Source organism: Anopheles moucheti, chromosome 2 (genome assembly GCF_943734755.1).
Source record: "Anopheles moucheti chromosome 2, idAnoMoucSN_F20_07, whole genome shotgun sequence".
Lineage (NCBI taxonomy): Eukaryota > Metazoa > Arthropoda > Insecta > Diptera > Culicidae > Anopheles > Anopheles moucheti.
The window spans coordinates 57,030,224-57,047,905 of record NC_069140.1 but is presented as its reverse complement, the minus strand read 5'-3'; the positions used below and the strand labels follow the sequence as shown (position 1 = coordinate 57,047,905).

Below are 17,682 nucleotides of genomic sequence, written 5' to 3'. Positions count from 1 at the left end.
TGCACAAATCCATAATTTTTTAACGGTTTTTGATCGAGTTTAGTTGTGCATCCATGCATACTAGTGTTGTGCTTAAAAAACCTTTTGAGAAGAGTCATCCATATGAATCGTAAATGAGGAGTCTTTCAAATCAGGAATTTGAATCCTCAGGACAGTGGCGGATCAGGGCTCCTTGCAGTTCTGAACCGGAATGGAAGTTGGACCCATTTTTTGGACAACTGATGACGGACAAGCTCATAGGGGGTGTTCAAATTCATGGTGGATTCATTAATCTTTAAAATAAAGATTTCGTTTCATTCATCCAGTTCAAAGATTCATAAGGATTCATGAATCTGAATCAGATTCACCCAAGACTACTTCATACACTAAAGAAATAAGGCGGTACAGAGGGCAGCGACATCGGTCTTCGCAAGACAACAGACTGGTATCGAATCCAAACCAAAGGATAGTCAACTCCGTTGGTGTTGTAGGGCCACAAAATGTTAAAGAAAGAAACTTGTTAACATACTGTGCATTTTATTAAGTAAATCCTGTTTGTTTTCTTTCCCCTATTCGAACATCGGTAGATTTTCGCAGTCTGGTAATCTGAATCGCCACATGCGCGTTCATGGCAATAACGGACAAGCGCTGATTGCTTGACACCAAAAAACGGCGCCACTATCATCCTCATCGTCCGTCGGTCACAGCAGCATTCTGGCTCAACATGCTCTGCCGTCGCACTATCACCGCCACTCCTACCAGTCTTACCAGCATCACCAGTACCAGCAGCAACAACAGCAACAGCACGCTCAGCAACAGCAGCTCGCCGAGTCCGTTTCATCGGGGCATCATCTCGCGGCGCACTCGGCAGCGGCAACGGCGGCTGCAGCCCAGTACTTTTACAATCAAAATGCGAGCAGCTTTCATCACCATCACAACCATCACTACAACCGCGCTTGCACATCGGTTGCTGCCATGTCTGCGTCCAACCCTAGCGCGGCATTGTCCAGCACTGCCAGCCAGACCAATCCCAACACAACAACCGCCCACCATCCGTTCAAGTCACTTCCGACGGCAACGCAACTGTCTTACTTTGAGGAATACCACCACTTCCAGCAACAGCAGCAACGCTCCAAATACGAGGACAATTTGGCATTGTTTGGGAGGAACAATTTTGTGAACATTTTCTAAACATGGACTGGCGAGAAAATACCAACAGTGCGGGGCGAGAGTTGGCTGCTGTTCGTCGTCGCGAAACAAATCCCATGAACGTACGATCTAGTCAAACAACCTGGCCAGTGTAGTGTGCGGCACCGACAAGCTCGGGCGATCATCCCTGTCATTGCTCGTGTAATAACGTCGCTCTAGTTGATCGATATTTTAAAAAGGCACACAGAAACTTCGTTGGTGCGTGCTGACCGTGGCACCAAACGGAAGTTGTAATTTTAATAAATACGAACAAGTAACGCATACTTACTATACTTATCACTAAATTAGAGTTTAAGCTAAGAAGCTCAGTTGTTGTTTTTTCCCCTCACTCTCTCTCTGTTTCACGCGTCAGAAATATTTCAAGAACAACGAGAGCAACATTGTATTGTCATTGCTGGACAACTACAACAGCAAGCGGACACAAAATTAAAGGAAACTAGTACCAGAGCAAGTGGTGTTAGAAAAGTATGGTCAGAAGCTATAATAAGAACAAATAACTGGAACAAAGATTACTATTAAATAAAAGTAGTGTACAACAACCATGTACAAATCATAACTTCAAGGGCAACGGTGGATTCATTGACAAACTTCAGGTTAAATTGGCATTTTTTCAACGGACGCATCAACTCCATCTCTTTCTTTATGGTACTACAACTCGCGTTGTTTTATTTTCCCATAGTTGGATAGTCAGTCCTATGTACGAGGGAAATCTTCACCTGCACCTTGGGTCTACCATGCAAAAGGATAATCCGTTCGTGTTGATTATCATTGTTGTTAAAACAACTCTCATAAGTAAGTATGATGATGATGATGATGGCAAAAGTTATTCATATCCGCTTTTAGCACAGTTCAAGCCTCGTAGCGAAATGAGTTTGTTTATCTAACAGACCAGCTTCGGCTATTATGTTTGCAGGTGTTCTAAACCGATTGGCAGCTAGCACATCGTGTTTCTTAACATTTATGTAGATATAGATAGCGCTGTCCCAAAATAGGTGGGTTCCTGTTAAACTTGAAGATGGTAAGCTCGTTCAGAAAGTAGCTCAAAGAGCTTATTTTTTCGTAAAGATTTAATCTGGCACTGTTATTGCATGCTAATGCGGTTACCGCCCTGCCATCTTCTCTAGAGTGTGCGACATAGTATAAATCTGTTCAACGGTGTATTCTTTGTTTCGGAATTGTCTCTGATGATTTGCATTCATCGTTTGTATTGCGTAGAAACTTTGATCATCCTTTTAATTGTTTTTTTTTATTGAAAATCATATAGCAAACCATTATTAGTGTCACTCTTAATCTGGATAATCATCCACATTGCGGCATTTTCAAATCTTCTTATCAATAGCACACTATCATGCAAAATTAAATTTTATTGCGTTGACTCGATCTGTCGTGCATTCGAGGGTTATAGCAGACAATTCAAGTTATAGATAGTGTCGGTTATCCCTGGTTTAGCAATATTGCTTCTGATCGTTACGATATCAGTTATGATTCGGTTTCGTCTGAACTAATCGTCACTATCTCTCCACATTTTGTTTCGTTTGCCTAGAGGCAATTCTATCCGTGATTTCTTTTCCGCAATGGTATATTATCACGTGGACACTTCACCTTATTAACATTAAGCGAAAACTTGAGGAATCGCTCGTCCGAAAAGGTTGCCGACATATCAGACTGACATAACCTCTCTGCTTTCTATATGTATATGTATATATATCTGATGGTGGATTAGTAGGCGGTTGTATTACACTCTTACATTACATCAGATATCGGAGATATTGATCAAATGAACACTTTCGTACAAGTGTCAAAAGTAAACTGTCTTACTTGTAGCTGAGAGATGATCACACGCTTTTGTTTTTGTTCACTTAACACTAATTGCTAAAAGAACATTTGTTTGAAAATTACAATTGATGGTGCAGCACAAAGCCGCAAGTGCTGTCAAGCGATACTTTTAAATTCTTTGAGTGTTTCAAAATGATAATTTCAAATATGCAACATACCAGTACAAAACGGGAGAATCGTGTAGGGAAATAAAAACAAAATGAAATCGGTAAAAAACGTTTTAGGTAAGTTATGAAAAGCATTTGGTTTGACTTGGCTTGTTTCTTGTGCATCGATCACATTGAAAAAAATAATCAATCAATCGGCAAATTGGCGTTCCTACGCTTCTGTTGCTTCCGAAGATATAAATTCATCGCTAATTTCATAACATATAATTACATTAAAATCATAAGCAATTAAAATTAAAAACAAACTCTATAGATATTTCACAGCGCAGTATTTTGCGCTAAATAATTCGTATTGAAAGAAGAAGAAAAAAACGTCCAAACGGACTGTGAAAAAAATCGCTTACATAGTACAGTAACGTCCTCCAACCACGTTTACCACCTTCCAGAATGTCAATGCAGCCGTTCGGTCGTAGGATGTACCGGTGATGCTACTACATCACGAACACCTTCTCAATCTTTGGCGAACGGAACGTTTCGTTAGTTTTGGGACAAACGAGCACGTCGTTCTCGCGACGCATCTGTTCGATGGCTTGTTGGCCAAATATCTGCCCATTCGGCAGCATCATCGGTAGGTTGTGTTCGTTCAACGGTTTGCCGGTGATCCTACAAACAACAGATAAGCATTGTTGATAACGGAACGGATGCGATAGATCGCTGTCTTACGTGCTATCTTGAACTCACCTGCAAATGAGACGACTCTGGGCACAGTGCGAGAACGGTAAATTCTCGGCTATTTCGTTCACATTCTCCTGGCATACCGGGCAGTTCATGTTTTTCGAAGTGTACGAGTAACACTGCGGTGTTTTCAGGGCGGAAATACCTGCCTGCACGGCAACGCTCAGCACCGATTGGGCTGGCAGCTGGAATAACCGATAGTTCTCCAGCCGGAAGTGCAATACTAGATCCTGCCAACGCTGCGGATCGAAAAGTGTTTTGTACGGTTCAATTTCGGTGCTCACCGGAAACGCGAGCAGTGCCATACACTGGCGGATCTCCTTTAGCTGTTCGTGTTCGAACGCAGGGAAATACTTCTGGGCGTGACGCACCGCCAACAGTCGCTTGTCTTCGCGGATCAGTTCCACGAATTCTTGCACGCGTAGTTGAAACTCGATTGTGGAGTTTATCTTCTTCAGCTTCGATTTGTTATCGTTGCACCAGGCGATGCATTTCACCGTGCAACGGTTCACCAGATCACGTTCCACCTCGCGCGTCACCTGGAAGATGTCCAGGTTGGTCAGGTCCCGGATGCCACTACGTTCGGCCAACCGTTCTGCGGTGTCGTAATATCCAAGACGCAGAAAATGCTCCACGATCATTCGATCGAGACGGATCTTCTTCCACTGGTTCGTGGCAGCTGCCTGCAGTTCTAGCGTCGTTGCATCGACTGGCGGATTCACGTTTTGCTTCAGATGTTCCAATCGGCGCTTGCAAACATATCCAGCAGACAGTTCCTCTGAAATGCTTTCCTCGGCTTTACGCTTTAGAACCTGCAGTCGCTCGACCACTCCTCCCAGCAGGCGCGATATTTCCGTACTGTCAGACCCTTCCGTCAGACCTTTCTCCAGTTCCGAGGCCACATTTTGTATTTGGCTTAGTTCGCGGTCCAAAGTTTTTTGAGCAATTCGGAAGCGCTTGTTCAGAATTTCATATGGTACCTGAAACAGACACAGGGCAATTAAAGAACAGTGTGGCAGGAAACAATTAATCATGTACTTCATCACTCAACTGTTCCCTCTAAACAAACGAACAGCTGACATCGACTTTTGCGTGAAGGGTGCGGTTTGTTGGCGTTAGGTGGTGGTGGTGATGGTGGATGGAGAAGTAGGCTTAGCACAAAATTGGAACGAAGATTGCAATTGCGTTTGACAAGTGCGGAGAATCGTCCTGCAACAACCATTTTGTTTCCTCGAACAACCCCCACACCTTTGCCAAATCAAATCAAGTAGGCCCATTTTGTGGCAGATGCAACCATTGCCGTAGCTCACTATTGCGACGCAAATGTAGTGCTTAGCTCAGCGGATCTCGTCCATTCAACATCACCAGAAATAATCCTAACGAAATTTGGAGAAATAGTTACCTTCAGCGTAGGATGTTCCATCGCACGGATTTCTGCCATTCCCCCTCACCACGTCTTTCGGTTTAGAGATTTCGTTGTGTTTGCGATAGAAAACTTCCACTCTAGACGTCACTTCTGTACGTGCTTTGCAACAATGGTGGCAATGAAACCACCCAAATCAGAACGATGCACCAAAGATATTGCGTTTGCGTTTGCGTTTCCTGTCGATTGTCTCCAACTATATCTCATTCTCGACACTCTAATGAGAGGTGGCACTTTGGAGGAAGCAACCGAGGCAATTTGTCGATCACTGCCGTATGGTTTGCAACAGCGAAAGGAAGGATGGAAAGTAAAGTTTCGCTACACTGAAACCCCTACGTTTACTGCTTTTGCTCGCGACGGATTTTTTTTTTGTGTCTGCCTTCAATACTACAGCTTCTTTCTATGCCACAACAACAATGTCGTCCATTTCATCCACACTTGCTCCCGTGGAAGAGAGAGAAAAAGAGATGACAAGTGACGACTGTTGTTTTGGTTCGGAAATGCCCATATGACTGCTTGACGTTTGGTAACGCATCGTTGTGACAGCCAACCGTTATGAGCTAACGCTCAGGAACAATGGGAAATACTGGATCAAATTTAAAGCTACTCCTTTGCCCAGAAAATCTAAAATGTCCTTAACAAAAACCTATGCTCCTGCGTAGCTCTATTGTTTGTGGAATAATTAGATAATAACAATGATCTCAACTGCTTCTCTATTTCATTCGGACAATTGCAGGTACCAGTAGTACATCGCATATTAATCGCATAGTGATAGTGATTATTATAAAGAAATTTGCAGAATCAGACTTTTGCTGAGATAGATCTTCACATGTTGTATTGTTTAGCGTTATTCTTAGCACTTGATCAAGACAGTGTATTGCCTATTGGAAATTGCAGCAGCAGCACAATTTTACGTACGGTGCAGGCTCGGATCTAAGTTTCTTCGGAAAAGTAAGTTGTTTAACGTGGGAAATAAGCACGATCGACACAGTATTATTTTATACGGATCTTCTTTATTTCATTACCGAACAAAACAAAATAACAAGTCACATAAACGGAAGAATATCGATTGGGGTTTCACCAGCCGCTTTCGCACCGTTTTTGTGTGTGTGTTTGTGTGTGTGTGTATTTTTATCACCAGGTTGTAGTGTAGAGTTTTATGTACAAATTTTCAAAATTAGAAAGGATAGTTGTAGATACCACACCACGTACTTTAAGAAAAATACTAATAAGAGCACCAGACTTCCGCCAGTTACATCGTGTCGCTACAGTTGTGCGCAGTTACACCTACTGCGAGATCCTACTCTCGGCGGCAGGTGACCCAATGTACAGGCAGTTCGAAAAGTTTATGTTTGAAAAATCCTAATTTGCCTAGAGATAGGTAAACGAGGTGAAAATGCTGGACGTAAGGGAATCAGCAGGGGGAAAAGAATAAATAAATAGCATATTCCTCCTCATTTATCGTTCATCATACTGTCCTGCGCGAATGTGGATCGAATGATCTTCAGCGTTTAATTGATTGATCGTAATATTTTACATCTCATTGGCTCCACGGAGGGTATCAACGAGACGACAAGAGTAGAGAAATATGATCGCTTACATACTAGCGGTTGTGTGTCTTTGTAAGATAAAAAATAGTTCTATTTCGTTACTTCCGTATCCGGTAGACCCTGTGTGTATGGTTTCTTTTATTTTATACGTTTTCCCTGGTAGTGAATTCAAACACTTCTTGGTATAGTGAAGACTTGCAGACATTGAAATCGTCAGGAAATGTAAAGACAATCTCGGATTGTTTGCGCGAAAAATCTTATTTACACGTACCTCCAACCTCCCTCACCGTACGAGGGAGCCATTCCATTCGGGGACACACAAAAAAGCCATTTTTTTAGAACCGTTACGAAAGGAAATTGGGGACACGATTAAGGTGACGATAGCGTGGAACGCGTGATGCAAACCAGTGGAAAGTAATAATCGACAGTGCTTCGAAACGGGAAGCAACTAAAAGAACGTTTGCAAAGATGAAGAGCATTTAAAGTTTCATCCCTTTAGCAGTCATCGCTGCAGTTTCAGCGAAAGACGCAGAGAACTTTCACAATATGTACAGTAAAAAATCAACAACATGTGCATTCCGTTTCCTATAGAGTTCGTGCAAGAGTTGCGAAACCTTCAGCATCGGCTCGAAGAGCAGCCTGCAAATCCAGCCGACCAGAGTCTGGTGCACGCCGGGGCCGAAGATGCACCGTGTGCAGCGGACCCTGATAACAAGATCCCTAGATAATACCTAACAGCCTGTACTGTTTTCCAACCGTTCACCAGCTTTGCAGGAGGTAATTAATCGGAACGACCCTGCTGCTGTTGTTGATGCTGGATTGATTTGCTATCGTTGGCACTGAGCACAAAGATGGGGGAACTGTAGTCGACATACTTGTCCGCACCGATGGCGAATATTTTGTCCCCATTGGAGTAGTGTTTGTTTTTGGTGCTGCGGCCCCGCTTCAGCATCACAAACACCACGAAGATGGCGACTAGGAAGGCGGAAGCCGTCGCCAGCACGAACACGATCGTCTGGAAGGTGTTTTCCGGGATGCCGGACGATGGCTGGGCCAGCGGAACTCCGACCGAGATGCGATGCGCGAACCGAGACTGTGTCATATCCGCTACCAGCTGACCATGATACAGTGCGAACGATCCTTCCCGTACCATTTCCTCGATCGCGTACGCATCGTCCACCTTGGTGCTTTCGATCAGATCGAACCGCAACGTAACACTTCCATCGACGTTCTCCTGCACCCGATAGTTGTCATAAATGCTGCCTACGAGCATGGAAAGTTCGGTACGGAGGGTTTCGTAGACATGTAACAGTGCCCGCTGTGGATGGACGTTGTTTAGCCGTAGCTCGATTTCGACCACGTCGATCGGTGTGAAGAGGCAGGACCGCTGGCCACGCTTGAAGGTGCTGGACAGTGGCAGTTGGTTGCCGGCCGCATCCACGCACCAACACGTATCACCATTGCATTGCATCGGTTCGAACGATCCGGCTTCATCACACGCCACCGGAAAGGAGGCAGCCATTTGCAGGGCTTGGCAGCGTGTTGCAGAAGCGCTAAGACGCTTGGCGATAGGTTCGGCTCCATTGTCACTGATGTAATTACGGCTCTCGGCGGTGCGTGCCAGCTCGATGACCTTTTCCGTAGCGGATGACACTGAGCCGATGTAGCGTGGTTCCGGAGCATAGTTGGCGCTCGCCACAGAGACCGGCTGAACAGGTTCCAGATCTTCATCCACCAGATAGTTGTTTTCGTCCACCAGGAAGGTGATCTGTCGTATCAGTTCTTCCATCACTGGAACAGGAAAAGGAACCACCCAATTATTATAGTTGAACTCCAGTGCACTATTAACCACACTTACCTGGATCGCTGGAGGACGTCTCGATTGAGTCACCACGACGGCGTGCCTGTCGACTGCTGCACTTCGGTTCGGAGCCTTTCGTTAGCGAACCCTTTACTGGAGCGCCCTTCTTGTCGGCGCACCAGCACACTCCGACTGCGGCCGGAGCATCCGTGTTTGCCGATGTTGTTCCGTTCGTTTCGTTAGACTCGGCCGATGAAGCTCCCATCGACCCGAGACACTGCACAGGACTCCAAAAACCAGTTTCCGGATCACAACGTGGCTGGAACCAGGTGTTTGGTTGACCTGCTCGTTTAGCTGCCATTGCGTTCTTTAGACGAAGACGTTCGCACTGGGACAGCACTGGACAAACACCGTTACAGGCCTGCTCACTGTGGAACAGGTTCTTTGACTGGCAGAATACGCCGCGTGGCAGTGTCACTGGGACACACTTGTTCAATCGAGGACTGAAACGCCATCGTGTGATGCTGTCCAACTCGTTACTTTCAGATCCCGATTCCGCTACCTGCAGGCAACTCTGATCGATCGACTCAAAGCAAACATCTCCTGTTGGAAGAAACAGAACGAACGGAATTTACCGGAAATCTTCATTAAACTTATGTTTGCTACACTTACTTGTCTTCCCACAACAAGCCCCTCGGTTGCTGATTGGGTTTAGTTGGCAGATGTGTGTCGACGGACACGTGTCCGCGTCGGTTTGCGGTCCACACACAATCTCCCGACCGCTGGAACGCAAAGGCAACCCCTCCGGACAGACGGACTCTCGAATCGGTACGCAGATTGGCATTTTTGGACAGGGCACCGAAATGCACTCTACCTGGATAAGTTGACACTCTTCCCCACGCGGACAGGAGATCTCCCCGCACGGATCCCGGCATTCGCAGGTCTTGCAACCGTTCGCATCAATCTTGTAGCCGTACTCACACGGACGACATTTAAGCAGTGGACATTCCGTTTTCGGGAACAGCTCGCAGTTCGGTTGACCATTGTTGGTACGCGTTCCGCTCTTCTCGTTGCCGAACTCATCCACACACCAGCACACATTACCCGGGCCGCACTGTATCGTTCGGAAACTGCCATCGATGTCACACTGTGCGATGTACTTCTGTTTAGGTGGAATACCCAGCTCAGACGCCTGATGCAGTTGAATCGTTTGCAGATGCTGGCAAGCGGTCTTTAGCTGTGGCTCAACGCACTGCGTACCGCAGCCATTGGAGCAGCAACGCTTCGATCCATCACAATGCGCATCGGTACGGCACTCATACTCGCACGAGTCTGATTCGGAGTTCTCCGATCCAGGAGGCACCAGGAAAGGACACTGGCCGGGCTTCTTGGGGAAACAGGCCGGCACCGGTGGACAGTACTCGCCCTCGCAAGACACCTCGACCGAGCGACATTCTTGACCATCCGGGCAGTTGATACTGTCGCACGGGTCGCGACACTCGCAGGATGGACATTGCGTATCAGGATCCAACACGAACCCATAGTCACAGCCCATACGGCACGTGAGATCCAAACAGTCAAGAGATTCTCGTAATGCTTCACAACTCTTGGTCGTTGCGTTGAATCCACGCGTCTTGGGAATTTCCGTACCGAAACCATCAGTACACCAACACTCCTCAATCTCAACCTCCACCAGCTGCTCCTGCATTGGAGTGGGAAGGGTCGGCACCACGAGCGGGCGTTTCAGCAGCGTAGACGGCTTAATTTCCGGCTTGTCGAGGTTCCCGTTGCCATTCTTCGATTCTAGACGATTGAAATCGATGATCTTTGCAGAGCGTGCTTGGACGGCCAGATAACCGGGCATGTTGTAGATTCCGGTCGGATCGCCTCCCATCATCTGTTCTACATCACTGACGGGCAGCAGCTTGAGGGTGCTGTCAGGACTTGGATTAGCAGCACGTCGTGCACGAACTGGTGCATTCACAGAGCTAACTTCGGGCGCAGTTGATGAGGTGGAAGAAGAAGCGGTCGTGGTTGGGGACGCATGTCCTGCGACGGATGCATCTTCCAGGAGTTTCCGCATACGACGAATGCTGTTCTGCTCGATGTACTTCCGCTGTTCGGATACTTTGACCTTAGCTTTACGAGTAACACACTGCATGGCCTGGTAGCCTCCGTCTAATGTACAGGATGGTGGGGGCAGTGCAAGTTCCATCCCCTCCACCGTACCTTCCATACGGTCGGAGAAGTCGCGCAGATATTCGCACACTAGACACGCAAACGGGAATAGAAAGCGTATTAGCTCAGCTTTTCTTTGAGCACACGGGTGAGAATGTTTCCTTAGCCAGTTCTTTACTTACTCGATTGTTGACGTTCTTCTGTCACCTCCTCATCTTCACCTTCGACCACCAAAGGACAGCAGACACTGCGGGATTCGCCATGCAGCTTGCGGCACTCGTGCGTCTCCGCCGGACACATGATCGTGTTCGACATCGATCGTTTCCGACCATTTTGCTCCTCGTCTTGTTCGTCATCGTCGAAGAAGGTACGACTTTGATATTCGCGACTCTTAAGACGCTCTAAGTAACAGAATGAAAAAAAATGTAGCAAGCTCGTCAAAAATCTTCAAACCCCTATTGGACAATGCCCAACTTACCCATATGACAGAATAGCAGCTCACCGGTGATGTTGTCCGCTAGCGGTGTACCAATCTCGCACGGGTTTGAGTACACGAGGTCCGGCTTACAGACTGGCTCGGACGAGCAGAGACCGGAATATGCTTCACATTTCGGATCCTTCGCCACTTCGCAGTGCGATCCACTCGGGCAAAGGTATCCCTCGCACGGTTCCGAGCACTCACACGTCGGACATCCGTTGTGGTCATTCTTGAAACCATACTCACAGACCGCCGCACAGATGTTGTGGTCGCACAGCGTTTGTGTGCCGTCCACGCTTCGTCCCCCACTACGGCCACCGATCATGTTCTCCACACCTTCACAGTTCACGGTGGTAGCCGCTCCCATCGTGCCCTTCACTTTGTTACCCGTTTTCGGATCCACGCACCAGCAAACGAGCCCGTTCCGGGAGCATTGGCGCGTTGAGAAGCTGCCCCCGGGTCCATCGCACTGTGGCACATAGCCGCGACCCTCACGCTCGTTCACCGACAGTAGCTCCGACAGCATGCGTGCCTGATGGCAGACGGTAACATTGTGCGGCTGCTGACAGTTCCGGCCACAACCATCGGACTGGCAACACTTTTGCATCTGTGGACATTCGAGATCGTGGCTGCAGGGCGTACCACACAGGAACCCTGCGCTGTCCGTCGATTCAATTTCGTTCGCCCGCGGACAGCTACCGGGCTTCTCGAACTGTAACGAAGCCGGACAGCACACGCCATAGTCATTGCCACCCTGCACCAAACAGCGGTACAGTGGCGGGCAGCTCGGTTTGCCAGGATCCGTTCCGCACAGGAAGGGACGTATGGTGCCCGTGATCGCTAGCGGTTGTCCCGCCGGACAAAGGTCATTCAGACTGCGCGCCTTACGACCTGTAGCGAAGATAGCGAAGACGTTTCATACAACCATGGCCAGCTAGCGGCAGATACGGTACAAAAGCGATACTTACACGTTGGAACCGGCGGGCAGGGTTCGGTCTTGCACTGTACCTCCTGCGGTTCACACTGCTGTCCCCGAGGGCATTGAATGTCCTCGCACGGATCACGACAGCGGCAAACGGGACAACCGGACGCCAGGTCCTTCGCGAATCCGGCCGGACAGAACATGCGACAGCTGGATGCCTGGCAGTGGTTATCCACCCGGGTGCAGTTGACGTCATCCGCGTGGCTGCGCCTGCTGCCCGTAATCTCCACGCCATACTCGTCCACACACCAGCACTCGGTTCCGTTCAGCTCGTTGGAGCATTGCACCGGTTCGAAGTCACCGAGCGCGGTACACCGTGGTATCCGGACCGTTTGCAGCAGACTATCGCCTAATGACTTGGCGCGACGCGCCTCCGCACGCCTCAGATGCTGACATGCGGTTAATTCTAGCGTTTCTATTGGATGAAAGTAGAGAAGATTGAAGAGATATGTTTACTAAATCGTGGAGACGTTTTTCAAAAGTGGACACTTTGGAGACTTTCACATCAATACATTGAAAATCGCAAATAGAGTTTGATTTTCCATTTACTTTCTACTTCTGCAATGGTAAGTGAAGCTTTTAATTTTGTAATGTCCAGAAAACCTTGAGACCATCAATCCTTACTATATGCTCCCGGTGGGGCCCAGCATGTGATCAATGTTGTGGTGTAGCACAGGAATCCATATTCCTGACTTGGCGCTCCAGCTGCAACCCCAGAAGCAGACACAACAGACACCCGATTATTATCAGCTAATTGGACGAGCAAGACCCCAATGCTTTTCGGTGGTTGCTCCGGCCCGAAACAGGTTTAGTTCGAGTTTTGTTTCACGTTCTGCGGTGGTTGGCGTTCACCGTTCACCGTTGCAAAACTGCACCCAAACCGGCCGCCGACTGACCGGTCGTCCACAACGCTGGTGAGCACATTTGACCCCACCGTATGCACACCGTCCCACGGCGATACGACGGTGTGTTTGCGCTACCGGTTAGCACCGACACGGTACAAAACTTTATTCAAGGTGTTTCCACTCGAACCCGGAACGTCCCGTAGCACTTCTTCGGATTCGTTGCGAAGAGTTCGCTTCAAGATGAGAAGACGCGCTCCGTTGCTGTGCCAGCCTTGAGAGCGCACGGGATCCAAGACATCTGCCCCTCCCCGGGTGTCGGGGTGGTGGTGTGTATAATTTGCATAAATCTACGATTGACAAAACCTGCTAGTGTTGCCTCGCTGTGAAGGTCTTTTGCGTCTCGTCTCACCCCCCGCGACAGGCAGGAATGTTGAATTATGCCGTCGCTAAACGAAACGCTTCGTTGCTCGGCGATTGTTTTCGCCAAAGGTGGATTCCAGCGGCAAACGTACACTTGGATGAATTTTCGGCAAATATTACAAACGCACGGCTTTACCGCGTCTTCACCGCCTGCTTTGCCGGTTGTATGGGCGCGTTTCGTCGTACAATATGCGGATTGTTGTTGGTTCCGTTGGTGGTGGAGCTTTCGTCTAAATAGCAGCAGAATGTGAGTCGGATTCTGGTGGGCCAAATTACCATCGCTAGTGGGAAACAAATTGCATTTCGATGGCTGAATGAATGCTTAAATCGGTCAATCCAGGAACCGGTTCAGGCATCTCGTGGCGCAATAGCTGTGCTGAATCCAGGCGAATAATTCAATTTAAAGCGAATATAGTTACAAAAAAGGACACAACAGACAGCATATTTCAAACGTTTCAGTATTGCTTTTCATCAATTTAAGCTTTAACAGCGAGGTACAATTAATAGAATTAGCCTGACGTTGAATGATTTTCAGTGAATTAAACTGTGCTCGCCGGCATTAAGTGCACCGAACGGAGGCAACAAACAAACCCACTGGGGCATGGTTTGAAATGGAACCGGTACCGGTTAGCACGCCCCGAAATAAAGTGTCTTATGAAACAAAAATTTTCAGCCTCAGCGCTACAATTACAGCGGCACACAAAAAAGAAGCTACCGGGGTATGCAGAGCCGGGTGCTTTTCCGTTGCACAACATCAGAGTGGCACACCTTTCACAGCCTGCAGATAATGTGATTACTTTCTTTCCTACATTATAACGGCAACAACAACAAATGCAAGCGAATAGGAGATAGAAACATGGGGCCCTGGTTCCAACGTCATCAACAACCACCACCACCGGGGCTAGGGTTTCCACGATCACCAGCTGCGACTGGTCCAGCCAACTCGGTCTCTAAAAATGGAAAGTCCACTTTGTGGCCGTTGGTCAATGTTGACCCCCACACCCCCTAGTACGGCCCTCCCAATGGGGTACCGTCGTGAATGAGGCTAGCGAAAGTGCAACGATTAAGCTACTATTATCCTAGAGCATAACGACGGCCCTTGTGGGAGATGGCTGGGAAAAGAGTGGATGTCGACGACCGGCAGCGGAAAGCCACCCTATGGCCACGAACGTTTATGGGCGGGGAAGGGGGGGGGGGGGTGTGTGCTCCAAGCGTTAATTTTGTTGTGAAAATTCAAAATTGCCAAGCAAAGTGGAGTTTACGTTTAAGCGCCATGATGAACGTTCGTGTCGTCAATTGCGCGCTCTTCACTTCCTGCGATCGGGGATCGTATCGCAGGGTGTGTGTGTGTGTTTAACTTTCTTTCGGAAAATGATGGTTTGTTAAAGTTGTAGTGTCGCGTCTCGAGTTAGGGTGGAAACTTTTTTTTTTTGCAAACTTCGCAAAAGGAAACTCTTTAACTCGAAGCCAAATTTTTGATGCAGCGTGGAAAAACTTCCCTCTTTCCTTCGATGGTGGTGAAAAACACAATCTAAGCACGGTGCTCAACTTCTCAACGCAGCCACCGGTTGTATGGCAGAATTTTCTAAAATGGTTCTATAATGAGCTTAAATGATACACGAAGTTATATTGAAAGTTCGTCTGCCGAAGTGTGCCGGACAAAATGGGTATCAGAAGAGCAGGAAAGAAAAAACAACATCCAAATCATTTTTCTGTGCTGTGCCGACCTAACGGAGCGTTGGAAGGTTTCGAAAGACGTCGACGGGCGCAATGCCAAGCACACACCGGTTATGGGACCATACGTTATGGGGAGATAAAAAAAAACAAAATGAGAAAAACCCCGGTGTAAGAAAATGGCACGATGAAAAGTAATAAGCTGTGAGCAACGAGAATGGGGCTTTGTCTTCTGAACGTGCACGTCAATTTTCCACCTCCCAGCATTTTCGGTGGCTCACTTTACATGAAACTCATCTCGACCGTGTGGCGTGCGGCGCAACGGGGTTGTTCTGCACACAAGCTTTTGACGACATTTTTCATGGTGATGGGATGTGATGTAAATGTTATCACTATTTTACGATCCTGTCGAACAAAAGCCGTGCGACTGGAGCAGACTGTGCGGATGCCCGGGGAGGTATCGACCGCATTTTTTTTTTTGTAAAACGAAAGTTATTTCACCGGAAATAAATATGTATACTTCGCTTGTAAAAAGGATAACATGTTTGTTTATCTTCACGATGGACCCGCACCGTTTGCCACGTTCCGATCCGAAGTGCTGAACTCGTAGCCAGCACTGGACAACATGGGGGAATGGGTTGCATGTCCTTTAGCTGCTCACTTCGAGAACCTGTATTGTTCCAAAGTCCTGGCACTGCACTGGGCACCAGGGCAAACTTTAAACCGAAGCAATATGGCAATATGGAAGCTCACCATCGGTGAACGCAAATGGTCGAAAAGTTGTCCCTTACCTTGAAGAAATTCAATTACACATTTATCCCTGCCCGGGCGCGACTCAAACAATGCGTTCGGAATAGTTTTCCCGGTTTGGCAGGGGTGGCGACGGAAAAGTTCATCCCTTCCGGTTGCAGGATGGGAAAACTTTGATGCCCGGCGATGCTTTCAAGCGCATTCCGGTCCCATTCAAACACCTCATTGTGCCAGTGGAAATTGTGCACTTATGAATAGAGGATAATACAGCGTTCAAGAGGTCACATCAAATCACAAAGCAAACGGTGCGTCTCCATCAGCTAACAATAGTGCAAACACAGTGCCAATTCCAAGAGGAACACTTTGAAAGGATCCATCTCGTTAGGGGACACAAAAAAAAAATGGGACCAATCTGCATATTATTATAGCGACAAAAGAGTGTCTTTTCGCCGGTTTGAGTAATACCGACTCGCAACACTACTCGGCTCCCTCGGCAGTGGATGATGCACCAACGAACCAACGTCCAACACACGCCTTTGCTGCGCTGGCAATCTCGCGAAATGGCCTCGCGTCGTTACGTAATACCGTTGATTGACGCGACAACCCCAAACCTCCCTTCTTTTCTGCTGGCCAACAACAAATGGGCAGAAGATGGGCGTTGGAAGGAGAAAGGAGAATGGGCAAGAAAATAGAAAAAAAGCTCGCACTGCTGATGATTTCATAACGCGCAGAAACAAAACCCCCCTCGGCGGTAAGAGGGGTGACCGCCATTCGTTAAGGAATTCGCCGTAGTCAGGTTGATGTCATCCGCTGCGCATCGCTGCATTCGGTGATCGATGGGGTGTAGTAAAACGCTTTGCTCCACCATTTCCAGACACCTATTATAACAAGGCTAATATCGGTCCCACAACCGGGTATGCATTTTAATTTTGTGCGAACAGCCACTATCGGGAATTGGGGGTTTGACCTTCGAAAATTACAAAACCAAACCCTATGCGACTGATAGCGCTTATATGGTGAACGCGGTGCGGTGCGTTTCATAAAGTAGACAAATAGAAACCACACCCTGTGTACCACCCGGCCCTTGGAACGCACCGTTACTATGGTGCGTTACGGCAGTGAGCGTTACTATGGTTACGGATCGGAATGTGGTGTGATAATTAAAAATACACCACCACACCCAGGCAGCACTCCTCCCTTCTTCTTTTTTGCCTTTGGAAGGATCTCGAAGGGTGACATTTTTTTTATAGCGATTGTTGATTGCGTACTGTACCATGTGCGGCCAGGTTCTTGGAATGGAACATTCATTTCGAGTGGCAATTTAAACGCACACACACTCACACTGCAATTTCAACGTATGAAAACCCAATTGAAATAGTTGATGAAGTGCATTTGTGGGTGCAATAACTAACCTGTGATGTTGGAAACTGTGTGGGACTGTGTTGAATTCTACGTAAAAAGAAGTTTAAAAGGATAAGTCCCTGTTTGCTATGATGTTAAATGTTTCATGTTTGATATGGTTGTTGATGGTTGTATGGATTGGTTATTATTAAGAACATATAAAGTACTCATCATTGCAGCGGCAACTCCTGTGCAGTAGGAATCACTGTAATGGAAATTCGACATCCAACCTGCTCCTCCTCCGGTGCATTGCATGCAACAGCAGTTAAATGCACTCATCCATTTTCATTCCACGCGATGAGCTATTTGTGCAG

The 17,682-nt window shown here is 47.5% G+C and overlaps 2 protein-coding genes across 2 annotated transcripts in view; both read right to left on the bottom strand.

Annotated features, from left to right (window-relative positions):
- Nucleotides 1–2,433: 2,433 nt before the first annotated feature.
- LOC128309739 (E3 ubiquitin-protein transferase MAEA) lies at nucleotides 2,434–5,616 on the bottom strand. The gene is made up of 3 exons (XM_053046202.1): nucleotides 5,269–5,616; nucleotides 3,873–4,846; nucleotides 2,434–3,794 (listed from the first exon to the last, which is right to left on the bottom strand). Exons 1-3 carry the CDS (start codon nucleotides 5,305–5,307, stop codon nucleotides 3,623–3,625), a joined length of 1,185 nt encoding a protein of 394 aa, XP_052902162.1. The 5' UTR covers nucleotides 5,308–5,616; the 3' UTR covers nucleotides 2,434–3,622.
- A 672-nt stretch (nucleotides 5,617–6,288) lies between these two features.
- LOC128310805 (uncharacterized) overlaps nucleotides 6,289–17,682 on the bottom strand; it is a 49,954-nt gene continuing 38,560 nt past the window's right edge. The window contains exons 4-9 of the mRNA XM_053047526.1: nucleotides 12,265–12,693; nucleotides 11,297–12,187; nucleotides 11,001–11,219; nucleotides 9,313–10,908; nucleotides 8,698–9,243; nucleotides 6,289–8,630 (exon numbers count right to left, since the gene is read on the bottom strand). Of these exons, the coding sequence (XP_052903486.1) occupies nucleotides 7,621–8,630; nucleotides 8,698–9,243; nucleotides 9,313–10,908; nucleotides 11,001–11,219; nucleotides 11,297–12,187; nucleotides 12,265–12,693 (4,691 nt within the window). The 3' untranslated portion in view covers nucleotides 6,289–7,620. The remainder of the gene's footprint in view (nucleotides 8,631–8,697; nucleotides 9,244–9,312; nucleotides 10,909–11,000; nucleotides 11,220–11,296; nucleotides 12,188–12,264; nucleotides 12,694–17,682) is intronic.